Genomic DNA, 26,934 nt, shown 5'->3' on the forward strand with positions numbered 1-26,934 from the left:
GAGAGGGGGTGGGTGTGTGGTAACTCACGTGTGTATGGAGGCCAGTGGACAAACTCAGGTGTTATCCCTCTGGCACTGTGTCCGACAGTTTTTCTTTCATTGACTTGAAGCTTGCCAAGTAGGCTAGGCTGGCCAGCAAGCTCCACAAATTCACCTGTCATCTTCCTCAGTGCTGGGATTACAAGCATGTGCCACCAAGCTCAACTTTGGGAATATTATTTTGAAGCAGGGTCTTGCTATAATATTGCCCAAGCTGCCCTTTATCTCAACAATCCTCTTGCCTCAACCTCTAAGTGCTTGGTTTGCAGGGATGTACCACCACAATCAATGGAGATAGAAATTTTGTTTTTTAAAGTTTTTAAAAAAAATATTTATTATTTTTATTTTATGTGTATGCGTGTATTGCCTGCATTTAGGTAAGTGCACCCATATCGTGCAATGCCCGAGGAGGACAGAAGAGACTGTCGGATCCCCTGGAACCGGAGTTACGGACAGTTGTTAGTTACCATGTGGGTGCTGGGATTCAAACCCGGATCTTCTGCAAGAACAGTCAGTGTTCTGAACCGCTGAGCCATCTCTCCAGCCCCGGAGATAGGAATTTTGATTGGCACAAGTTAGGGGAGAAAGAAGTGAGTTTCATTTTGGAAATCTCTGTTCCTAGAATATGAGAACATGGCCAAACACAGATGTGGCTTATTGAAGTTACTTGGTATAAAGAAAGTAGCATGACACATTCAGACACCTAGGAAGGTATTAGGAAGTCTAATAAAATAAAGTGGGTACCGAATGAGGTAGCACATACTTCGGCTGCATAGTGGACCTTGACTCCAAAAGCAAATAAATGAGGTAGAAAATACAAACTCAGCAGGTTAAGGTGCTGGCCTGACGATCTGAATTCTGTCCTCAGAACCCACATGGCAGAAGTAAAGAGCCAACTCCTGCGATTTGTCCACTGACCACCACATGCCCTCATCCCACCCACTAAAATGTGATTTTAACAAACCTCATAAAAAGACCTGGCATGGTAATGCATGCTTTTAATCCCAGCACTTCAGAGGCTGAGGCAGGTGAATCTCAGTGAGACAAGGCCAGCCTGGTCTACATAGTGAGTTCAGGTCAGATGGGGCTACAGGGAGACCCTGTCTCAAAACACTAAAACCAAATCTCATAAAAACTGGAATGCATGTTATGACCACAGCCACCCTAATTGTAAGATGATAAGTGTAGTGAAGAAAATAGCTGGGATGGTGGTATTGCTTTGTTTTAAACACTCCTGAATATAAATGAGCTGGAAAAAGTGATCGTTGTTAAAAGCATTGTTATTTTTCTTAGAGTTATGTGTCTTCCAGAGCTCATCTGAGATAAACTATGTGCCAAATTTTCTCCTTGGCCTAATGTAAATATTAGGTTCTTGTGTCTTGATTTCCATTTACCTGGAATATCTCCTTAGTTGCAAGGTTTTATGGGGCCTTTCTTTGAAATTCTTTCTCTGTATACTGACACTTAAGAAGCTGACTTTCTGTAAATTCTGTCATTCTTCTACCCTCCAAGTTAGCTATATGCCAGAATATTCTTCCTAAACACACCACACACCACACACAGACACACACAAGCACACACACACACACACACACACACACACACATCCCTATGGTTTTTAACAAGGCAATCACACATTATATTATTATTTAGGATTTTCTGTAATCTGGTCAACCCATTCAGCCATATTTCTGACCAAAAAAAATCAGCCACATAAGCTTGAGGACCTGAGGTTAATTCCCAGAACCCATGTGTCCTAGTTTGTTCTTCATTGCTGTGACAAAATACTCTGACCACTACCAATTTGGGGAGGAAAGGGTTTATTTAGCTTACATATCCCGGGTCACAGTTCATCCAGGAGTCCAAGGTAGGAACTCAGGACAGGAACCTGGAGGTAGGAGCTGGAGCACAGGCCATGGAGGAACACTGCTTACTGGCTTGCTCCCCTGGCCCCTGCTCAGCCTGCTTTCTTATGCAACACAGACCCACCTGCCCAGGGGTGGCACCACCCACAGTGGACTGGGCCCTCCCACATCACTCATCAAGAAGATGCCCCTCAGACATGGCCACAGGCCAGTCCAATAGAGGCAATTCCCCAGTTGAGGCTCCCTCAACCCAGGTGTGTCAAGTTGACACTAAAGCTATCCAGCACACCATGCAAAAAAGCCAGGCATAGTTGTACTCAATTGTAAACCCAGTGCTAGGGAAAGGGATGGGCAGATTCCTGGGGCTCACTGACCAGCCATACTAGTCTAATTGATGAACCCTAAGCCCCAGTGAGAGACCCTGTCTCAACAAGGTTGATAGATCACAAGGAACAACAGCTGAGGTTGACCTCTGGCCTACACACGTGTGCACATGTGTGTACCTGACATACATATGCACCTGCACACACCTGTACATATACACACCCCCCAAAATAAAGAAGAAATACATCAGGCATGCTCCTCTTATAGGGTATAGGGAGTTACTATATTCTAGAAGTTTAAGACCAGTCTGGGCTACATTGTGAGTTGCAGTTTAAAAAAAAATTAAAGGGCTGGAGAGATGGCTCAGGGGTTAAGAGCATTGGTTGCTCTTGCAGAGGACTCGGGTTTAATTCTCAGCACCTACATGGCAGCTAACAACTGTCTGTAACTCTAGTTCCAGGTGAATTTGACACCCTCTTCTGACTTCTGTGGGCATTACATGACATGGGTGCACTTACACACATACAGGCAATACACTCAATACACATAAAATAAAAATAATAAAATATTCAAAAACTATGTTTTAAGAAGCAAAATAAAATTGAAAGATGCTTTCCTCCTCCTCTTCCTCTTCCTCCTCCTCCTCCTTCTCTGCTCCTGCTTCTACTTTTTTTTTTTTCGCAGCCCTCTTTGAATCTAGCCATCATGCTTATAGCAGTCTACAAGGCTGTTAGGCCAGCTTCAACATGCTCTTTGTCCTTTATGACCACCAAGACCAGTGTTGAGATCCAGTGGGAAAGGAAACCAGAAGGTTGAAAGATGCTTTCTTAGGAACTCAAATTCCTCTTTTTAAGAACGTTTGATTCTAGGGGTGAGCTCCTGATAGGTTATGTGGTCAGTCCCAGCCCTAAACACATGTACATACTAATATATTTATGGACTTAGTAGGTTGCACGCACACACACAAACACACACATACACATAACAAAGAAGAGGTCAGGATATTGAGAAGGAGTCTGGGAAACGACTTGAGGGAGAAGAAGGGTGAAATTATGTAAATATGAAATTTTCAAAAAAAATTTAGATTAGCAATAAATAAATAATGAAAAAAAATACCCTACCTATGGGTATAGCTCAGATTTGATCCCCAACACATGCACACACATGCACATGCACACATGTATACACATCAATCTGATCCTTATATTACAAATTCCCCTTAAATATACATATATGATTCTGGGACTGGAGAGATGGCTTGGTGGTTAAGAGCACTGGCTGCTCTTCCAGGGGGCCCAAGTTTGGTTCCCAGCACCCACATGATAGCTAACAACAATTTGTAACGCCAGATCCAGATGCCCTCGTCTGGCCTCCACAGGCATTGCACAACACAGTTGCACTTTACCTACATGCAGGTAAAACATTCATATATATAAAATAAATTAAAATTTTAATATATGTATCTAATATTATGTGCTTGTATTAATTATCTAATGCGATATAACAACCTCCAAATTTAGTGGCTCCCAACAATAAGCATTCGTTATCTTTGTATCTTTGGGTCAGGAATCTAGATGGAGCTTCACTCAAGGTCTTAGGAGACAGCAGTCATGGTGGCTAATAGCACTGCAGCTGCAGGTCAGTGTGCAGTGAGGAGCCTTGGCTGCTCTTCGCAGCTGCAGGTCAGTGTGCAGTGAGGAGCCTTGGCTGCTCTTCGCAGCTGCAGGTCAGTGTGCAGTGAGGAGCCTTGGCTGCTCTTCGCAGCTGCAGGTCAGTGTGCAGTGAGGAGCCTTGGCTGCTCTTCACTCTCACAGTTGGTGGCAGGACTCAATTTTTCATGAGCTGTTAGATGGAAGCCCTTAGTTATCCACTGACTGTCCACCAAAAGCCTCCTGTAGTTTCTTGTTTTAGAAGCCTCTTCCATAGGTCATTCCAAAATGTGGCGGCTGTCTGTCTGAAGAGGGAGCAACGGAGAGCACAACAATGAAGGATACACTCTTTATTGTAATTATAGAAGTGACATCTCATTACTCTGTCACATTTCATTAGAGATATTCATTGGACATAAATTGGCCAAAAGTGGCGACACACACCTATAATCCCAGCACTGAAGAGGCTAAGGAAGGAAAATCATGAGTTTGAGGCCAACATGGGCTGAATAGTGAGACCCTGTCTCAAAAACACAGGAAAAATGGGTGGAGAGATGGCTTAGCAGTTAAGAGCACTGGCTGCTCTTCTAGAGGGACTCCAGTTTGGTTCCTGGCACCCACATGGAGGCTAACAGTGGTCTTTTGTGGCCACCAGGGACAGCCACGGGACCTGAATGGATTGCCGTGGAACTAATAATAAGTCACGGGACTTAGGGCTTTCCTGCACTTGAGTACTAATAGCACCTGTGGCTCTGCTTTTATTCTCATACTCCTGAGAATCACAGTCATATGTTTACAGAACTGAATATAATAAAATGGCTTCTCATACTCATGAGAACTACAGCCAGATGTTTACAGAACACAGAATAATAATAATGTGGCTTGAATATAACAATTCAGCAAAATAAAATGATCAAGACATTATCTCCATAATATGTCTTCTTGGGAGATCGCCATGTTGCCTAAGAAACTAGGGGAGTACTGGTATTCTCCTCAGACAAGCATTCTTGCATAAACTTTCTCATGAGAAAAAGGTTCTCCAGACACACATGCTCAAAGTTCAGCTTAATTCACCAAGCAGTTTAAAAAATACTTTATTATTTTTATTTTTTTATGTGTATGAGTGTATTGCCTGCATGTATGTGAGTGCACCCATATTGTACAGTGCTGTGGAGGTCAGAAGAGGGTTTTGGATTCCCCTGGAACTGGAGTTAAGGATGGTTCATAGCCGCCATGTGGGTGCTGGGAATTGAACCCGGGTCCTCTGCAAGAGAGGTCAGTGCTCTTAACCACTGAGCCATCTCTCTAGCCCCACCAAGCATATTTTTAAAGCCATAGGAACACTTTCACAGTCCCTTCGGTCTGTAACTCCAGTTCCAGGGGACCCTATGCATTCTTCTGACCTTTGAGGGCATTAAATGACACGAGTGCATTTACAGACATGCAGGCAAAACACTCATAAACATAATAAGATAATAAAATATTTTTATGTATAAGAGTACTTTGCCTGCATGTATACAAGTGCACCTGTACAATGCCTGTGGAGGCCAGAAGAGGGCATCAGATCCCCTGGAGCTGGAGTTATGGTTGGTTGTTAGCAACCATGTGGGTGCTGGGAATTAAACTTGGGTCCTTTGCAAGAGCAGCCAGTGCTCTTAACCACTGAGCTATCTCTCCAGCCCCTAAATAAAATACTTTTTAAAAATATAGGGAAGGGGCTGGAGAGATGGCTCAGCAGTTAAGAACACTGGTTGTTCTTGCAAAAGACCCAGGTTCGAATCCAAGCACCCACATGGCAGCTAACAGCTGTCAGTAACTCTAGTCCCAGGGGATCCAACAGCTTCTTCTGACCTCCACGAACATTGCATGACACAGGTGCATTTCCTTACATGCAGGCAATACACACATATAAAAATAAATAAATAAATAATTTTTTAAAATTTAAAAATATAGGGAAAAAGCACTCGGGAGGATCTCTATGAGTTCAAGGCCAGCCTAGTCTACATAGTGAGTTCCAGGCCAGCTAGGGCTACAGGGAGACCCTGTCTCAAACAAACAAACAAACAGAATATATTGATGTCTATGGGAATTATTTTGTTATCAGAGTTACAAAACTTAAGAGAATATTTGATGTCATCTTTATGTTTATTTCAAATTAGAAAAGATAGGTTATAATAATTTCATTAACCTGTTAGCTCTTTGGGTAAGAAGCTAGTTTATATCTTAACTGCTTTTATAAGAATAAATTCCAGATAAAATGAAAGGATTTTTTTTTTTTTTTGTCTTTTTGAGACAGTGTCTTCTTGAGGCTTCTAACCAGGTTGGCCTTGAACTCACAGAGATCTGCCTGCTTCTGCCTCCCAAGTGCTGAGATTAAAGGCATTTGCTACCATGCCCAGCAAAATGAAAGATTTTAAAAAGAGATAAGCATAAAGTTATAGAAAACATTTATGAATATTTACAAACCCTTAAGAGGTAAAGATTTTTCTACACATGACATCCAATTCAAATTCTACGTAAGTATTATAAAGGGAAAAATAGGCCAAACAAACAAAACCAAAAAACATCACAAAGTGCAAAAACAATATGGGAAAAAATATTTACTATATACATCACAGGAAATGTGCTAATTCCTCTCCTTAAGAAAGGACTTTTAAGGCCAGTGAGATGCCCAGTGGGTAAAGGCATCTGTCACCAAGCCTCACAATCTGAATTTTTTTTTTTTACCAGGACCCATATGGTGGAAGGAGAGACCTGAATCCCACAAGTTGTTCTTCCACATGAGTACCATGGCATGGATATACATACACATACCCAAACAGTCAAAATAAATAGAAGTGTAATAAAACTTTTTAAAAAATAAAAAGATTTTACAACTCAGTAAGATAATAATTAAATAGGCAGGTAACTTAAATAAAAAGAAGTATATACAGTTAATTCATAATTTCACTGACACTACCCAGTCTGAGTCTGTAGCTCTGTATTAGAGCACATGCTTAGCATGCTCAAGTCCCTGGGCTCAATTTCCAACAACTTCAACAGTTTTTATATAAAAATAATATATAGATAAAAAGATACTGCATATTAAAATGGTGCTTCACAGTTTTAAAGTGGCCACATATATTAAAATGTTACATATGTATTAAAAACTGATACCAGTGACTGGGGTACTCAGTGTCAGATTGGTAGTACTGTAGTTGATGAGGTAATTGGAGAAATAGCTATATTGTTCATAGCAATTAAAGTTTGTATACCTTTGAGATCTTTCAGAAAGATGCTCAAATATATTGTAAAATGGAAAATAAAAGAAGAGACAGGCAGGATAATCTTAAGTTCAAGGCTAGCCTGGGCTACAGAGCAAGTTCAAGCCAACCTGGGTAACTTAGTGATACGTTATCTCAAAAAGTTTAAAGAAGGGGATGGGGTTGGGGAGGCACTTGGGAATCTCTGAGTTCGAGGCCAACCTACTCTACAGAGTTCCAAGACCAGCCAGGGCTATAGAGTGAGACACTGCCTTAGAAAAAGAAAAAAAAAGGGGGGCGGGTTAGAGAGATGGCTCAGCGGTTAAAAGCACTGACTGCTCTTGCAGAGGACCCGAGTTCGATTCTCAGCACCCACATGGTGGCTACAAACCACCCAGTTCCAGGGAAATCTGAAGCCTTCTTCTGACCTCCATGGCATTACATGACCCGGGTGCACTCACATACATGTAGGCAATACACTCATACACATAAAATAAAAATAATAAAATATTAAGAAAAAAAAAAGTAGAAAAATGTCTGGAGATGTAGCTTGGTGGGTGGAATGTTTGCGTGACATGAATAAGGTCCTGGCCTCAGTTTACAGTACCACAAAAAGAAAGGAAGGAAGGAGGGACGAGGGGATGAAGGGAAAATTCAAATGTATATGCTGTATAATATGTTGAAAAATATGCAAACAGTTAACATTGACTTTATCTGGGTAGAATGAGGGCTTGGTTTTATAAGACACCTGTTGCTACAATGTTAAAATATTTTATAAGCAGAAAAGGTAATATTAAAAAGGCAATTCATAATTTCTTTTTACAGGTGATTACATGCTTGAGGCAAAGCCAAAAGAAATTTCAGAAATTCAACGTGTAAATTATGAACAGGTAATAAACTTTATTTTTATATTAAGATATATAATTTTTGTGTTGTGAATATACACATTGATCTCTCTCATCAACTTAAAAACTTTGTATACAAAACTGGATAATATATTTTAGGCTTTACAAGTCACATATGGCCAGTCTGTTGTGTATTTTTTTTTTTTTTTTTTTCGGTAAAAAAAAAAAAAAAAAAAAACCCAAAAAAGAAACAGACTAGAACTAATCCCTCTTCTTTCCAGGGGAGTAAAAGGCTTCCAGCCTCCACTGCACCCACTGCTCCTCCAAAACCCATTTTCATCACAGCAAGAGCCTAGAAGGAATTTTTAAAAGAGAAGGCACTGCAAGAAAATACTGACTTTGATTTTAATGATGGTATGGGGACTAGGGCCCATGCTGAGAGGAATGCCATGCCCACAGATGATGATAAATCAGGAGTCAATGGCTCAGCAGCAGCTGGTCAGAAAGGATTCATCCTGGGGTCAAGGTACTCAATGACATGGTCATCCCTTGATGGACTTCCTTTCCTGGACAATCTCTAGCACCTGACAGTGTTATGAACCCATGTAAGCCCAGGAACTTTCCAGTGGGAACACGATGAAAGCCACATATGCAATTCAAACTTTTCTAGTAGCTACAATAAACAAGTAAAAAGGAACAGGTGAAAGTAGTTTTAGTAGTATGGGTTGTGGGGGGGCTAGGTGGGCTCAGGATGAGGTTCATAATACAGCATATGCTTAGCATGCACAAGGCCTTGGGCTCAGTCCCAGGAATTTGGTACCAAGAAGCCAAATTCCTAAAGGTTTTATATATGTTAGCCCAATAGATCCAAATAACAGCACTTCAACACAGAAAAATCAGTGAGGTATGTGAATTTCTTTTTTTATGTTTTATTACTTTTATTTCATGTGTATGAGTGTATTGCCTGCATGTATGCAAGTACACCCATGTTGTGCAATGCCCATGGAGGTCAAAAGACGGCACTGGATCCCCTGGAACTGGAGTTATGGATAATTGTTAGCTGCTATGTGAGTCCTGGGAATCAATCCTTCTTCCCATAGCCTTCCTCCCCCCACTAGAGCCCTTATACTCTGATATTCCTGGTACTGTCTGCTATGTTGTTGGCACCCCCAGCCATTCCCCACTACTTGTCCATCTGATGAATCTAGTCAGCCTATGTGTACGTGTATGCATGTATTGCCTGCATGTAGGTAAGTGCACCCATGTCGTGCAATGCCCACGGAGAACAGAACAGGCCGTTGGATCCCCTGGAACTGGAGTTACGTACAGTTGTTAGCTGCCATGTGGATGCTGGGATTTGAACCCGGGTCTTCTGCAAGAACATCAGTATTCTTAACCTCTGCGCCATCTCTCCGGCCCCGTATTCTTTTTTTTAAAACCACCCTTTAAAAATGTAAAAATAATTCTTAGCTCAGAGTCATATTTGGCTCAGAGGCCATACTTTTTGGTTTCCTGTTTTGTTTTTTAACTTACTATTTTTATTTTTTGTGTATAAGTGTATTGCCTGCATGTAGGTAAGTGCTCCTATGTCTTGCAGTGGCCATGGCGGTCAGAAGAAGGCGTTGGATTCCTTAGAACTGGAGTTACAGATGGTTGTTAACTGCCATGTGGGTGCTGGGAATCAAACCCAAGTCCTCTGCAAGAGCAGTCAGTACTCTTAACTGCTGAGCCATTTCTTCAGTCAAGAGAGTCAAATTTTCATGAAAAATACCAGGTTATTCTACAGATCTTCAGGATACCTATACATGATTAACACATATATTCATAGAAAACAGTAATCAGGGCTGGAGAGATGGCTCAACAGTTAAAAGCACTGACTACTCCTTCAGAGGACCTGGATTCAAATCCCAACATCCACATGGTGGCTAACAGCCATCTGTAACTTCAGTTCCAGGGGATCTGACACCTTCTGACCTCAGGCACTGCACAACAGGGGAACACTTACCTACATGCAGGCAATACACTCATACCTAAAATAGAAATAATAAATTATTTAAAGAAAAAAAATTTGAGACAGGGGATACCTGTAGCCCTAGCTGACCTGGAACTCACTATGTAGAGCAGGCTGGCCCTGAGCCAGTAGAGGTCTGCCTGCCTCTGCCTCCCGAGCACTGGGATTAAAGGCATGCACCACCACACTTGGCTTAAGAAAATTTTTTTTTTAAAGAAAATGTGATTCTCAAATGAATTTGTCATTGATTCATCTTTTGTTTCGTTATTTTTTTCTTCTTCTTTTTCATTGTTGGGATTGAACCTAGTACTTTGCATATGCTAGGTGAGCAGTCTACCACTGAGCTACACCCCATTCAAGTTATGCTTTGGATAAAGTTGAGCAGAAACTATTTGAAATCCGTCAGGATAAATTGGGTCATTCTGTGCTTTCACTATGTCCACATTTCTTGGTATATTCTTTAGAAATCCTGCTCTGTAATGAGGCTCCATGGCTCAAAATAACTGAAGTTGGGACAAAACAAACAAGCTTCATTTTCTTCAATGTTCTCTTTATTTGCCAGTAGAAGGAGGAAGAAATCATCTTCTTTTTATGGAAGGAAGGATCAGCCAGGGAGAAAACGGACATCACTGGAGCATTCATATTCATTGTCTGAGATCAGCCAGGGAGAAAACAGACATCACTGGAGCATTCATATTCATTGTCCGAGCAACTTTAAATGTGCTGCTGTCAGTATCCAATTCACAAATGGGAAGCAAAATTCATTTCTGTATCACAAAATTTCTTGAATTTGAATGTTCACACAATGTTGCTCTAATACAATTGAAAAATCAACAGTTTGTACTATTGCCATTATATAAGATTGACAATCTATAGCTAAAGTCAGCCTCATGTGCTGGGAGATTTATGTTTTCTTAGGACTGTGGGTGTAGCTCAGGAGGTCCTGAGTTTAATTTTCAGTACTTCTCCCAGAAACTATTAGGAGAATTTGTAGCTTAGAGAAGTGATTTTCAAATAGTTTTTGGAGGTATAAACCTCTTTTCCAATGGAATTTTACAACAGCGTCTTTAAAAAAAAAAGGTAAAATGTACTGAGTTTATTAGTACTTATGAAAACTACAGTGACTGGAAATATTCAGACAATGAGAAACATAATTTAAAATTTAAGTTTCCCAGTAGTATAAGTTACAGAAGCTGTTACATCGGCATCTAATATATAAAACTAATAAATATTTAGTTTTTTAAGTTAGCATACAACTCAATGGGTTTCAGTATGGCATTGGTCTCCCCTCTGCTAGACCCCTTCTTCCCCCAGTGGCCCCTTCTGCTTCCATCACAAGTGATGGTATTCCTTTTTTTTTTTTCCTCCTTTCTTTTCCCCCATTCAGATTTCTTCTCTCTCTCTCTTCATCTTCCTCTGGTTTCATGATTTTCCCACACAAAACCAAAAATTCATATATATATATATATATATATATATATATGCCTCTGCCTCCCGAGTGCTGGGATTAAAGGCATGCGCCCAGCACTTGTGTATGCCATTTTAAAATTTTATTTAGTTTCTTAATTCAGTGAGGCTTTTGGGGCTAACACCAAACTTAATTCAGATGACAGACCTTACTCATGGTCTCACATCAGCCTCTAAACTCATTTACTCCTGTTGGAAAGTCCTAAGAATCCTGAGTGACAAGCATTTGCAAATGATACCAGCATTTTTTTGCTGTTTGTTTCAAGCCTGTCTTGCAGACTGAGGATATGCTTCTAATACATTGAGTTTTGAAAAATGGACAGTAAAGCTTTGTTTCACTGTTGAGACAGACAATATATAACAACTGCTTGGATTTCTTAAACATGTAAGACAAAAAAGTACCCTGTAAGCCAACAAGATGATTAAGATTGTAAAGGCGCTTGCCACACAAGCCTAACAACCTGAATTCAGTTTTCAGAACCCACATGGGCAGAAGGAGGGAACAGATTCCCAAAAGTTGATTCCAGCCTCCACATACATGATGTGGCACACACGTGCGTCCTCCTCAATAATTAATAAATAAATGAATATATATGTATATAGTTTGTTTGTTTGTTTTTGAAACAGGGTCTCCCTGTAGCCCCAGCTCTCCTGGAACTCACTTTATAGATCAGACTGGCCTTGATCTCACAGAGATTGCCTGCCTCTGCCTCCCAAGTGCTGGATTAAAGGCATGTGCCTATTATGCATTAATTATTTTTTAAACTACCCTGTATTTAAAATAAACACTAGACGTATTTATGAAGTTATTCTGCACAACCATTAGTTTTGAGAATAAGATATACCTGGCTGGCACGACTGAGTTTGAGTGCATGTTTAATGTCCCACAGGTCCATGTAACTGTTATTAATGTAATTTTATATGGACCAGTGTTGTCAAACCTAAATTTTGGAAAGTTGCAATATTGCCAAATAAAACCAAAAGTTATGGTGTCAGCAAAGCACATTTTCCCAGTTTTTTTTTTTTTTTTGATAGATGGATAGCTGCACAATAGAAGAAAACATGGTGTGTTTACAAGTTCTCAGTTTTTATTTCATATATTTTTAAGTGCAGGGTACTAAGCTAAGGCCTCACACTTGCTAGGCCAATGTTCTACCACTAAGCTACACTCTTAGCCCTAACATGTTTTTAAATTAATGTAAATAACATTTGTAAAATATATTTACACTTGGGTGTGGTAGCACATGATTATAGTCTTAGCATTCAGGAGGCAGAGGCAGGAGAGTTGAGAATTTGAGGCCTAATCTACATAGCTAGACCCTGTCTACAATAAGTAAATAAATTTAGATTTAAAATATTTCATCATGTTAGAACTCTCTCTCTCTCTCTCTCTCTCTCTCTCTCTCTCTCTCTCTCTCTCATCTCTGCTTTGTTTTGATTTGTTTGTTTTGTTTTTTTGGCACTGTTTTTTGACCCCATCACACTGACAGGGTCTCCCTGTAGCCCCAGCTGGCCTAGAATGCTCTATGTAAACTAGGCTGGCCTTGAACTCACAGAAATCTGCCTGCCTCTGCCCGGGATTAAAGCTGTGGACCACCATGCCTGACTTATTTTTTGAGACAGGGTCTTAACTGTGTAGCCCTGGCTGACCTGGAACTCACTGTGTAGACCAGAGTGACCTCCATCTCACAGAGATCACTCTTGAGTGCTGGGATTAAAGGTGTACCCAAGCACACCCCCCTCTCATATTTTATCATATAACTACCAATTTGGAATTAGGAACAAGGTAGCAAAATATTTTCCCTTTTAATCCTTTGTTTATAAATTTGCCTATGTTATCAGATTTATTAATCTTTATGCTTATCAAATGGTAGTAAGATTATTTATTGTTGTTTTGTTGTTTTTATTTATTTGTTTTTGAGATAAGGGTTCACTATGTGGCCCTGACTGGCCTGAACTCACTGTATAAAGGCTGGCCTGTAATTTACAGAGATTCACCTGCCTCTGCTAGGATTAAAAGTCTGGGCCATCACCATCACACCTGACACTTATTTACTAGTTTTTTTGAGACTGGGTCTTAATCTATTACCCAGGCTGGCCTTGAACTCCTATCCTCTGTTTCCATTTCTCCAGTGCTGAAATGACAGAAATGTGCTATACACCAAACTAGTTCTGTACTGGTTTTTATTTGTTCTAAATATATCTTGTTTATGTCCATGTTTAGTCTGTTAAAACATTCAGAAAAACATGTTTTGAAATAGTCTTCATGGGCTGGAGAGATGGCTCAGCGGTTAAGAGCACTGACTGCTTTTGCAGAGGACCTGGGTTCGATTCCCAGCACCCACATGGTGGCTACGAACCGTCCTTAACTCCAGTTCCAGGGGAATTCAAAGCCCTCTTCTGACCTCTGAGGCATTGCATGACACGGGTGTACTCACATACATGCAGGCAGTACACTCATACACATAAAATAAAAAATAAATAAAATATTGTTTAAAAAAATAAAAGTCTTCATTAAATGATTTATGTTTATTCATGTGGGTGCACTTGAAGGTCAGGGGACAACTTGCAAGAGTCGCTTTTCTCCTTCTACTGTAGGTTCCAGCAGTTGAACTCAGGTTGTCAGACTTCTGTGGCAAGTGCGCTTACCCACTAAGCCATCTCATTAACCCATGTGACCACTGTTATTGAGAAACTTGATGTGGACAGAAAATTACTTCCTTGACCTGGGCAGTTAGGTTTTGTTAACTTTTCTCTGCTTTTCACTTAGACTTTATCTCCTACAACTTTCCACCTCATTTATTGATGTCTGCCTTTGCTGGACTCCTTGCTGTTCCATGGACACTGTAATGCACTCATTTCTGAAACAAAGTTCTTTTATTGTTGGTTTTGTTTTGCTTTGTTTTTTTGTGATAGTAGAGATCAAACCTGGGGTCTTATATATGTTAGGCAGTTGCCCTCCCACTGAGCTACATCTCTACCCATATTTTTTTTTTACCTTTTTTTTTTTTTTTTTGAGACAGGGTCTTCCTGTAGCCCAGCTGGCCTAGAATGCACTATGTAGACCAGGCTAGCCTTGAACTCACAGAGATCCTCCTGCCTCTGCCTCCTGAGTGCTGGGACTAATTTTTAAAAAATCTGTGTGTGTTCCCATGCAGGTATGTGCACATGTACACATTCATGTGTGAGTGCGGGTGCACTTGTGTCACATCCTGTGTATAAGGGTCAAAAGACACAACCTTGGGTGTCAGTACTCACCTTCTGTCTGGTTTCAGGCACGATCTTTTTTCCCCCCAATGTATATGCCAGGCTAGCTGGTCTAGGAGCTTTTGGTGTGTCTCCTGTCTCTACCTCCCACCTCCCTATAGGGAACTAGGATTACAAAGGTGCTTATTGTGTCTAGATTCTTTTTTCTTTTCTTTTCTTTCTTTTTTCCTAACTGGCCTAGAACTTGCTATACTATGTAGACCAGACTGACCTTTGCTTCCTAAGTGCTGGGATTAAAGATATACACCACCACACCATACGTGGGTTCTGGGAATTTGAACTCAAGTCCTCATACTTGGGCAGCAAATGCTTTTACCCACTGAGTCATCTCCTCAGACCCCACATCAAGGTGTTTTTTCTTTGTTTTGTTTTGTTTTCACTAGTGTTCACTTTGTCTGGATGTCTTCAAAAAAACCTTCCTCTTTCTTCCTCTTCTTCCCTCCTTCCTTTCCTTCCTGCCTCTCTTCCTTCCTCTCCATCCCTCCCCCCACCCCTTCCCCACTACTCTTTCAGGTTCAGTACATTCAGTGCACAATCAAGCAAAGAAAAAGTAGATCATTTCCCTCTGTCTCCTGTTCCTCCTCACCCAACACGTGCAGCTATCCCCATTAATATCCATCCCGCACCAGAGTAGTACATTTGTGAGGCCTGTCACACAAATCCAAGCTGTTACCTCACAGGATCTAAGGGTTAGTTATTCTTGAGGCAATCATGAGTGGTTGTGGCCTGGGAACAGAGAGTATTGTTTGAGTTTGATATTGGTTACCCCAAATTACCAAACTCATAATACTTTTATAGTCACAGAACAAAAGGAAATTCATAAATCAAGGCATTTTCAGATATATTGATGTGAACATCAGGTAGGCAATTACAGCAGAGAATTCTCTGCTACCTAATGACATTCTTAGCTTTGAGGTTTGTAGAAGATGGTGGTCTTAACTTGATACATTTGTTTGTTTGTTTGTTTGTTCGTTTGTTTTGAGACAGGGTCTCCCTGTAGCCCCAGCTGGCCTGGCACTCGCTGTGTAAACCAGGCTGGCCTTGCTCTCACAGAAATCACCTGCCTCTGCCTCTGCTTCTGCCTCTGCCTCCCGAGTGCTGGGACTAAAGGTATGTGCCACCAAGCCCAGCAACTTAATACATTCTAAAAATATTTACATGATGGGCCTATGGATGTGAGGTCAGGTGCAGAAATGGCCATGAATTAAGGGAATTAAAGATAGCCCAAGATAATTTGGCTCTGGATCTACAATATTCCAGTGCTTTATAATCAAGTTCTTTTTGATGTGAGCCTGAGTCTTTATGGGCTGCACTATATCTCTAGCCCATAATCAAGTTCAAATCAGTCAGTCAGCCTTGTAAAATCTCTAACATAGATGTGGCTTTTTTTTCTGGGAATTTCAGTTCACATACTCACCAAACCTACACTGACACATGATTACTATCCAGATTCCATAAGTTGCATTAGGATTAATGTTTGGTGTTATGTATTCTATGGATTTTGACAAGTGTATGATGGTGTGTATCCACCAGCATAATGCAACACAGAAAAGTTTCACAGTGTGCTGCCTGTTACTCCACTCTCCCTGACTTCTGACAACTGATCTTTTTAGTGTCTCTGTAAATTCTGCCATTTCCAGACCGAGATTCCACTTGGGGAATCACATAATCTTTTAGATGTACCTCTGCCATTTAGTGATGTGCAGTTGGGTTCTTCTATGTCCTTTCATGGCCTGAGAGCTCCTTTCTAACTAAAAAAAAATTTTAGATTTATTTTTATTTTGTGTATGAGAGTTTTGCCTGCATGTATGTAAGTGTGCCTGTGTTGCACAATGCCTGCAGAGACCAGAAGAGGGTGTCAAATCTCCTGGAGCTGGAGGTAACAGATGAACAGATGGTTGTTAGGTGCCATGTAGATGCTCTTTTTTTTTTTTTTTTTTTTTTTTTTTTTTTTTGGTCTTTTTGAGACAGGGTCTCTCTTTAGCCCCAGCTGGCCTGGAACTTGCTATGTAAACCAGGCTGGCCTCAAACTCACAGAGATCCACCTACCTCTGCCTCCCAAGTGCTGGGATTAAAGACGTGCACCACCACACCTGGCCAGCAACCAGTGCTCCTAACCACAGCCATCTCTCCAGTCCCCTCATTTCTATTTTATATGTATGAGTTTTTGCCTACGTGCATGTATGTGTACTATTTGTGTGCCTGGTGCCTGTGAAGGCCAGAAGACATCAGATTCCCTGGAACTGTAGTTAAAGGTGATTATGAACCACCATGTGGGTGCTAGGAACAGAACCCAGCTGCTCAGCATCTCTTCAGCCCCTGAGCATTTCTCAGGCCTCTTGGTAATTTTGATTACTTCAGATTACATAGAATCAGAATCAAAGTGTTTTGGGGGGACTAGCTCATTTCATTCAGCATAATGTCCTCAGAGTTCATCTATATCATATCATATGGCAGGAATTCCATTATGTGTACAGATGTGGTTTTTCTTTTTTAAATAATTAATTTTTTTAAGTTATGTATATGTGTGTGGGTTTGTGCATGTGAGTGCAGTGCTTGAGTTACAGGTTGCTGGGTACAGCCTGATGTAGGTACTGAGAATAGAAATCAGGTCCTCTGGAAGAGCAGTCTTTTCCACTTTAAACCACTGAGCCATATCTCCAGTTCCTGGTTTTCTTTTTGTAATTAATTAATTTTTATTTTATGTGCATAAGTGTTTTGTCTGCATGTATGTAAGTGTAGCACGTGCATGCCATACCCATTGAGGCTAGAAGAGAGGATTGGATCTGTTGGAACTGGAGTTATAGACAGTTGTTAGCCACCATGTGGGTGCTGGGGACCCAACTCCAGTCCTCTGCAAGAACAGTCAGTGCTCTTAACTGCAGAGCCATCTCTCCAGCACAGATGTAGTTTCCTTACCCATTCATTTAGCAGTAGACATTTGACTGTTGTGAATCATGTGGTAATGAACCTGGATCTGCAAATATCTTTTCGAGACTTTCTTTGAATTTCTTCGGCTATAGACCTGTAAGTAGATGAGGCCTTCTTTAACTTTAGGCTTTTGCTTTAGGCTTCTTGGTTTAAAAATAGGTCCTAGCCCAGCGTGGTGATGTATGCATTTCATCCCAGTACTTGGGAAGTCTCTGAGTTCAAGGCCAGCCTGGTCTACATAGCAAGTTCCAGGCTAGCCAGAGCTGTGGAGTGAGACCCTGTCTCAAAACAAACAAAAAAACAAAAAGAAAAATAGGTCCTTAAGTCATGTACTTTGAGTATACAAGGTTATGTTGCTTGGTTTTTCTTGATAATACTGGATGTTACTGGATATTTACGTGGGTGTCTCATAGCAGAATGTTAGTTACCTGAGAGCAAAATCTTTGTTTTACTTACTAGCATATCTTTGGAACTCAGATTAGTGCCTGGGGTACATATTGTATACTTAATGAATGTCTGTTGAGGGGCTGAGGATGTGGCCCAGTTGTAATGTTGGCCAAGCGTGAATAAAGCCCTGGGTTCAGTCTCCATTGCTGCATAAACTAGGCATAGTGGGTGCATGACTACAAAAAAAACAAAGAATAAACAAAATCATAAAGTAAAAGTCTGTTAAAGAGATGAATGAATAAAATGGAAATTTATTTATTTATTTTTTAAAGAAGCAGGGTCTTGTATGTTGCTCAAGCTGGTCTGGAAGTCTTGGGCTCAAATGATCAAATGCTGGGACTCCAGGCACATGCCACCATGCACAGCTTTTTTATGCTCTTTTCTTCACTCCACCTTCCCTTTTCTGTTTGCAGAACATGAGTGATGCTATGGCGATCCTGCACAAACTGCAAACGGGTCTGGACGTGAATGTCAAATTCACCGGTGTGCGAGTATTTGAGTATACCCCGGAGTGCATAGTATTTGATCTTCTTGATATTCCTTTGTATCATGGGTGGTTAGTGGACCCTCAGGTAAGTATAATTCAGGTTATATAAATACATATGTTGATGTCTCAGAAAATAAAATAAATAAATAAATGCATATGTAGGAAAATTTATCAATTTAGCAAGTAAATCTAAGTTTAGATTTTCGAATATTATTTGTTCTTTGACCCGGAATTAGCAAAACCATAAGGGCACTGGCACAGTATTCTAGGCAACCCAGCCTGCCCAAGACCTCTGACCCCAACTGCAGAGTCAGATGATAAGTCACTTTTCATATCAATTGCAAGTTCAGAGGTTTCCCAGAGCTATCTTAATATTTACTACTTTGCTAGAAAAACCTCCAGAATCCACTGAAACCTATTGTGCTCACCATTACATTTTATATAGGAATATAATACAGGTTCATAAAAGCCAAGAAAAGATGCATAGGACAGAATCCAGAAAGGCTCTACATGGGAAGCTGCAGTGTTCTTCAGGGCATGCTTCCCTCTTGGAATTGAAATGTAACAGTGTTTGTGGAGAGTTGCCAATCCTGGAATTTGATTACTTCTCAGTGTTCAGATTTCTACCGAGACTTCATTGCATAGACATGGCTGTTTATCTGTATGGTTACGTTTAGTCTCCAGACCTTCCTTCCTAAGAGGCTAGACTAATACCGTGTTGTTCAAGGGAGCCCCCATGAGTCACCAGGTTAGTATGAACTGCAGGTGTGGCCCAGAGACTCCACCTTGAATAACAGCATTGCTCCTGTTACTAGGGAAATTCTAAGAATTTAGAGATTATCACCCTAGGAGTCTGGACAGAGGCCAGACCTCTCTTTGGTCAAGACCATACTCTTTGCTACACAGCATTAAATAGAGATTTTTAAATCACCCCAACGTTTATTTTTTGAAAGCCATTCCCATATTCCCATCATTCTAACTGTAGTTCTTAAAAACTTTTATTTATTTTTATTTTATGTATGTTTTGTCTGCATGTGTTTAAGTGTGTGATGCCCAAGAAGCCAGAAGAGGGCATCAGATCCCCTGGAACTGGAGTTACCAGTTGTTAACTACCATGTGGGTGCTGGAAACCAAACCCAGGTCCTCTGCAAGAGCAGCCAGTGCTCTTAACTGCTAAACCATCTCTTCAACCCCTAGTTGTACATTTCTAGGGACTTGGTATTTAATAATCTAGTATTCCAGATTTCACCTTTTGGCAAGTTCACCATGGTCCTGACTTAAAGTACTGGACACACCCAAATATCTCCATGGATAGTTTTGAGAAGAGCTTCACTAAAAAGATGTGGGAAAAGCTTAGGGAAACAACCAAGTAATAGTAACTTATCCTATAGTTAGCTACAGCCACTGTCGTCACTCTTTTTTTTTTAAGATTTAAAAAAAATTTATTATTTTTATTTTATGTGTATGAATGTATTGCCTGCATTTACGTAAGTGCACCCGTGTCATGCAATGCCCGCAGAGGTCAGAAGAGACTGTCGGATCCCCTGGGACTGGAGTTACAGACAATTGTTAGATGCCATGTGGGTGCTGGGATTCAAACCCAGGTCTTCTGCAAGAACAACCAATGTTCTTAACTGCCGAGCCATCTCTCCAGCTCCCAACTGTTGTCACTCTTAATTCTGAAGACACAGAGTTAGTAGCTAGCAGAACCCAGCAAGATCACTTGCTAAGGCATAGGAATACTGGCTTGGCCATGAGTGTGGCCTCAGTAGAGGACTGCAGTTACTACTAAACTGTGGTCCAGGAGGGGAGAAGGATGGCAGGGGAGAGGGACAGTAAGACCCTCTGATGTCTGCTAGTATCACTCATTGGCTAAGCCAACTGATACTAGAAGGTGGGGATTGCAGTTGCTGTGGTCCACAGAGGTCGCCTTTGGTATAAAGTGCCACGAGGATCTGGGAGAGCCAAAGGAAGAAATGATTCCTTTGTAATATATAACATGCTGTGTTAATATTGTTGTAGCTTTTTTATGTGTATTTTTAACATAAAGTAAAAATTTAAAGATTTTTTTTATAAAAAATTTCTTAATGTGAACTTTAAAAGTAAAAAAAGTCATATTACATAATAGTTCTCAATTTATTCTGCCTCAAGATATGAAATCATTTGTTTATTTTTATTTTAATTTTATGTATATGAGTGTATTGCCTGCATGTATGTAAGTTCACCCATGTCGTGCAGTGCCCACAGAGGTCAGAAGAGGGCATTGGAGCTCCCAGAAATGGAGTTATAAACAGCTGTTATCCACCATGAGGGTGTTGGGAACTGAACCTGGCTCCTCTCTAAGAGCAGCCAGTGCTCTTAACCACTGAGCTATATCTGAAGTCCCTTATTTGTGCATTTTGGAGACAGGGTCTCACTGTGAAGCCCAGGCAAGCCTAAAATTACAGGTATGTTCCACCATGTCACTGGATTTACAATTTCTTTTGGTCTTTTTGAGACAGGGTTTCCCTGAGTCCCAGCTGGCCTAGAACTCACTATGTAGACCAGGTTGGCCTCTATCTCACAGAGATCCACCTGCCTTTACCTCCTGAGTACTGGAATTAAAGGCATGTGCCACCACACCCAGCCTGGGCTTTACTTTTTAATTAGCCATTTCATTTTGAGATGACTGGAATCCATATGCAGTTGCATGAAATAATGCAGAGCTATCCATTGTTCTGTTACCCAGTTCTCCACTCCCCAGAGTAGTGAGTAGAATCTTGTGAATGTCTCCTTTGCAGTGTTACTTTAATGAAATATCAAGACTAGGAAGTTGATTAACAAAATGAAAACAGAACACTTCCATCACCACAAGAATCCTTTTTCTTGCCCCTTTCTCTCCCACCCTTACTCTTTTGTCTTTTGGCTGTGAGCCTGAGCCTTTAAGGGCTGCACCAGCTCTCCAGCCCCCACCCTTAGTCTCTTATTTATCTCTGACAACCATTCAGTCTATAGTTTTACTATTTCAGGGATTAGTATATAAATGCAGTAGTATAGTGTATAATCTTTTGTAGTTGACTTTTTTCTTAACTCATATCTCTGTAGCATCACCCAGATTGTTGCTTATATTAATAATTTGCTACATTTTTGGAGGCAGGGTCTTCCCATAGCTCCAGCTGACCTAATTTGCTGTATAACCCAGACTGCCTTTGATCTCACAGAAACCTGCCTGCCTCCTGAGTTCTGGCATTAAAGGTGTGCCCCACCATGCTCAGCAATTTGCTCTTTTTAAAAAAAAAATATTATTTATTACTTTTATGTGTATGAGTGTATTGCCTGCACGTATGTGAGTGCACCCGTGTCATGCAATGCCACAGAGGTCAGAAGAGAGCTTCAGAGTCCCCTGGAACTGGAGTTAAGGATGGTTCGTAGCCGCCATGTGGGTGCTGGGAATCGAACCCAGGTCCTCTGCAAGAGCCGTCAGTGCTCTTAACTGCTGAGCCATTTCTCCAGCCCCCAATTTGCTCTTTTTTATTGCTAAATAGTATTTCATGGTACAGGTGTGCCAGAGTTTAACCACTTATCTGTTAAAAAGATCTGTTTTTTTTTCCAGTTTCTGACTCTTATGAATAAAACTGCTAAAAGCATTTGTGTACATTTTTTTCATTTCTCTGTATTAAATGCTCAAAAATGCAGTTGCTGGGTAATATGGTAGAGGCTTGTATATATAGTTTTTAAAGAAACTACCAACTTATTACCATAGTGCCTAACTAAAATTTTGCATTCCTATCAGTAAGTATGAGTGATCTGGTTTCTCTGAATCATTGTAACATTTCATACTGTCTCTACTTTTTGTTTTAGCTACCGTAACAGTTATATAGTAATATATCTCATTGTAGTTTTAATTTGTGTCTTTCTAGGGGGTTGGAGGTTGAAACACTGTCTTACTATGTAGGCCTGGCTATCTTGGCACTCCTAATTCAGGGCCTTGAGCATGCCAATCAGGTGCTTGACCAGTGAGTTAAACCCCTAGTCTATCTTTTTATTATTGAGTTATGAGTGAATATATACCATAAGTCTCTTATATATATATATATATAATTTGGAAATTTTCTTCCATTCTGTGTATTCTCCACTTTCTTCCTGGTATCCTTAGAAACAAATGTTTTTATAATTTTGATGAGACCCACTTTATTTTTACTTTTGTCCCTTATGCTTTTGGTCTGTCTTAAGAAGGGCTTGCCTTGGCTAGAGAGATGGTTCAGCAGTTAAGAGCACTGGCTGCTCTTGTGGAAGATCAGAATTGGGCTTCCAGCACCCATGTGGCAGCTACCAACCATCTGTCATCCCAGTTCCAAGATATCTATCACCCTCTTCTGGCCTCCAAGGGCACTGCATGCATGTAATGCACATGCATGAAGTCAAAACACTCATAAACCTAAAATACAATACCATACCATACCATACCATAAGATGAGCGTGGTGGTACACACCTTTAATCCCAGCACTCAGGAGGCAGAGGCAAGGGGATCTCTCTGAGTTGGAGGCCAGCCTGGTCTACATAGCAAGTTCTAGGCTAGCTGGGGTTATAGGGAGACCCTGTCCCAAAAACACAAGAAAAATAAAATAAAATAATGGATTTGTCTAACCAAGAGTCACAGATGTTATCCTATATTTTTCTGTTTTGTAGTTTTAGTTCTTACATTAGAAAAAATGATATCATTTTGAATTATTTTTAAAAAAATACTTATTTTTATTTTATGTGTATGAATGTATTGCCTGTATGTGTGTAATTGTACCCATGTTGTGCAGTACCCAGGGAGGTCAGAAGAAGGAGTTCAATTCCCCTGGAACTGGAGTTGTGGATGGTTGTTAGCCGCCATGTGGGTCCCCTGTAAGAGCAGTCAGAGCTCTTAACCTCTGAGCCATCTCTCCAGCCCCATTTTGCATTAATTTTTATGAGGTGTCAATGTCCAGTTGTCCTATTATTTATTGAGAAGAACATCTTGCCCTGTTGAATTGTCTTAACATTCACAGTGATCTTAAAATAGCACTATCTTTTTGTGTTTACTTTAAAATCTTTGTATTTCTTTTTTAAAATATTTTATTTATTATTTTTATTTTATGTGTATGCGTGTATTGCCTACATGTAGGTAAGTGCACCCATGTCATGCAATGCCACGGAGAACAGAGGAGGCTGTCCGATCCCCTGGAACTGGAGTTATGGGCAGTTGTTAACTGCCATGTGGTGCTGGGATTCGAACCCGGATCTTCTGCAAGAACAACCAGTGTTCTTAACCACTGAGTCATCTCTCCAGTCCCCTATATTTCTCTTTAAAATAAGATGAAATCTTGACTAGAATACTTGTTTGCTGTTTGTTTTGAGATAGGGTCTCATACTGTATCTCAGGTTGACCAGGAACTATGTAAGCCAGGCTGACCTTGAATACATAGTAACCCTGCCTCAGCTTCCCAAGTGCTGGGATTGCAGTGTGACCCAGTCCTCTTGATGGAAGTAATGGTTTTTGTGATGTGAACTCTGCCTGACTCCATCTCACGTGCCTCTCAGACATTTTCAGTACTCTCCAAGTAGCACTTGCTGCCTTTCTGTTGATTAGGCATGTCAGCTCATTCCTCTCAGAGCTGTTGATGTTGTTGCAGTTCTTGGCATGGAACCTTGAGCCCTGTGTATGCCAGACAAATGCCAAACTCTCAGCTCATTTCAGAGTTTTCGTACTGGCCAGATTGCTCATTGTGGACTACGCTAACACATTGTTGTCCCAGAGCTTCACATTTCTGGTTCTTTGCATTTAGTCTTAGGTCAAATATCTTGTTTGAGAGGCCCTCTCTGAACCTAAAGAATGTAGTCAGCCTCCCTTTCCCCTGTTATTTTCTCTCCCATTACTCAATTTGATTTTATCATTTATCATCTGTAATTATTATTTAATTTTTTCACCTGACTTTGATAGTCCACTAAAATGCTTATTTTACAAGGCTGTTGCACTTCTTGAGGTGAATCACATGACAACCCAAGGAACATAAGTCTGAGTTCTAAAAACTGACCTCAGATCATCTCTTTGTGTGTGTTCTAGTTTAGTTTCTGTTGCTGTGATAAATACCAAAAAGCAATTTGGGGAGGAAAGGATTTATTTCATCTTACAGGTTACAGTCCATCATCTAGGGAAACCAGGGAAGGAACTCAAGCAGGGATGTAGAGTCAGGAACTGTAGTAGGGACCATGGAGTAAGATTGTTTATTGGCTTGCTTCCCCTGGCTTGCCCAGCCATCTTTCTTAGATAGTCCAGGCCCACTTGCTCAGGGATGGCACTGCCCACAGTGGACTTGGCCTTCCCACATCAATTAGCAGTCAAGGAAATGTGCACAGGCCAGTCTGATGGAGGAAATTCCTCAATTGAAGTGTGTCAAGTTGGCAACCAAGATTAGTCATTAGTCATCATAATGTTTAGCTATATGTTGTCCGGTATACAGTTGAATGCTTATGCTTAAAGAAAAAAATGAACTGTGACATGGATTAGAGATCATCAAGTGTTTCCAGTCTAGGCAGAGGTATTCAAGCTCTCAGAGAAGTATCAGTGTCTGCTTTAGCTGTTTTACTTACTCGTTTTGTGTCAAATTCTGAGGCTCAGAAAAGAAAAAGGAAAGACAAAAATTTGAAATGTCTTTCAGAACTGGATGTCTCTTTGAATTTTGATTTTATGGTCTATAACTATCTGGAAATTAACATGCATAGTCCTACCTGGACAGTGAACACTGGAGTTCATTCACTAAGAAGATACTTCCCATTATTTATTGAAAACTAGTCTATTTCATTTTTTCAGACAGGGTCTCATGTATTCCAGGCTGTCCTTGAACTCACTCACTACATAGTAGAGGAATTACCTTGAACTCCTGATCCTCTTGACTCTGCCTCTGCCTCCCAAGTGCTGGGATTATAGGTGTGTACCACTACACCCTTTGTAATTAGCCTCAGAATAGCAACAGTGAAGGCCAGATGATAGTGAAATAGTATGAGTATATTGAAGAAGATAAATGCTAACCTATAATTATGTTCTTGTAACTTCATCTTTCATGAATGAAGCAAAATCATTTTTCACATAATAGCAATTTGTTGCCATTAGGCCTTTATTGATAGAAATCAAAATAAGTATTTGAATAAGAAGGAAAATTGGGGCTGGAGAGATGGCTCAGCGGTTAAGAACACTGACTGTTCTTGAAGAAGACCCAGGTTTGAATCTCAGAACCCACATGGCAGCTAACAACCGTCTCTAACTCCAGTTCCAGGGACTCGGACAGCCTCTTCTGTCCACGGGCATTGCATGACATGGGTGCACTTACCTACATGCAGGCAATACACGCTTAGACATAAAATAATAAATAAAAAATTTAAAAAAGGAAAGTTATTCCAAATATAAATAATTGGATATAAAGTATACAACATGCTAAACATGTAGATAAATCTAAATGATTGATGATTGCCAAATAACATTAATCTTTTGGGTACTAAAAACTTCCAGATTGCTAAGATAGTAATGTAAGTTAAATGAAAGATTAAATGAAATTAAAGTATTTTAAGAACCTATAATTAATTATAAAGAAGAAAATAACCTTTTCTAAGTTTTTTTTTCTTTTTCTTTTTTCTTTTTTTTTTTGTGTGTTTTTGAGACAGGGTCTCCCTGTAGCCACAGCTGACCTGAAACTCCTTGCTATGTAGACCAGGCTGGTCTTGAACTCAGAGATCCGCCTGCCTCTGCCTCCCAAGTGCTGGGACAAAAGGTGTGTGTCACCATGCCCCAGCATCCTTTTCTGTTTTTCTAATTTTGAGATAGGGCTTGCTTTGTTTCTGAGGCTGAGCTCAGCAAATATTTTTTGAAAACCTAATGGTTATAAGGCTGAAGTAAAACAAATTTGTGATTTGCTGTTTATAAGAGATATGTATAAAACAAAATGTAATTTAGAAACAGTGCAAGGAAAAAGAAATGCCATATGTTGCTGAAAGAGAGGTGATGGGCATGGTGGTGCACGTCTGTAATCCGAGTTCTTGGGAATCTGAGGGAAGATTCTGATTTTGAGGCCAACTATATGAGACCCTATAAATAAATAAATAAGTAAATAAGGAGGGGGGAGGGAGGAAAAAGAGATCATGGGGAAGAGGAGAGGCTGAGCCTCCTTAGTGCTAAGATTATAGTCATGTGCCACTATCATTTAAAAACATTTGTATTTTAATTGAACACTGGATTTTTCTTAGTTTTCCTCCTGAATAGCTCATATTTTGTCACTTAAATGCATCTTTATAATCATAAAAAATAAAGTTGCATGTAAAAATCTCATCTTTTTTTTTTTTTTTTTACACAATTTAAATA

At 40.3% G+C, this 26,934-nt stretch overlaps 1 protein-coding gene and 1 non-coding gene across 3 annotated transcripts in view; one reads left to right on the forward strand and one right to left on the reverse strand.

Annotated features, from left to right (window-relative positions):
- Mindy2 (MINDY lysine 48 deubiquitinase 2) overlaps positions 1-26,934 on the forward strand; it is a 97,419-nt gene that overhangs the window by 24,737 nt on the left and 45,748 nt on the right. For both annotated transcript variants that reach the window (XM_008836861.3, XM_008836862.3), the window contains exons 3-4: positions 7,945-8,009; positions 18,501-18,659. In XM_008836861.3, coding sequence (XP_008835083.1) covers positions 7,945-8,009; positions 18,501-18,659 — 224 coding nt within the window. The remainder of the gene's footprint in view (positions 1-7,944; positions 8,010-18,500; positions 18,660-26,934) is intronic.
- LOC115071031 lies at positions 2,913-3,041 on the reverse strand. The gene has a single exon (XR_003850123.1). It is a non-coding gene; the product is annotated as a small nucleolar RNA SNORA61 (small nucleolar RNA).

The sequence above is a fragment of the Nannospalax galili genome, unplaced genomic scaffold (assembly GCF_000622305.1).
Source record: "Nannospalax galili isolate Female #2095 unplaced genomic scaffold, S.galili_v1.0 scaffold117, whole genome shotgun sequence".
Taxonomy (NCBI): Eukaryota; Metazoa; Chordata; class Mammalia; order Rodentia; family Spalacidae; genus Nannospalax; species Nannospalax galili.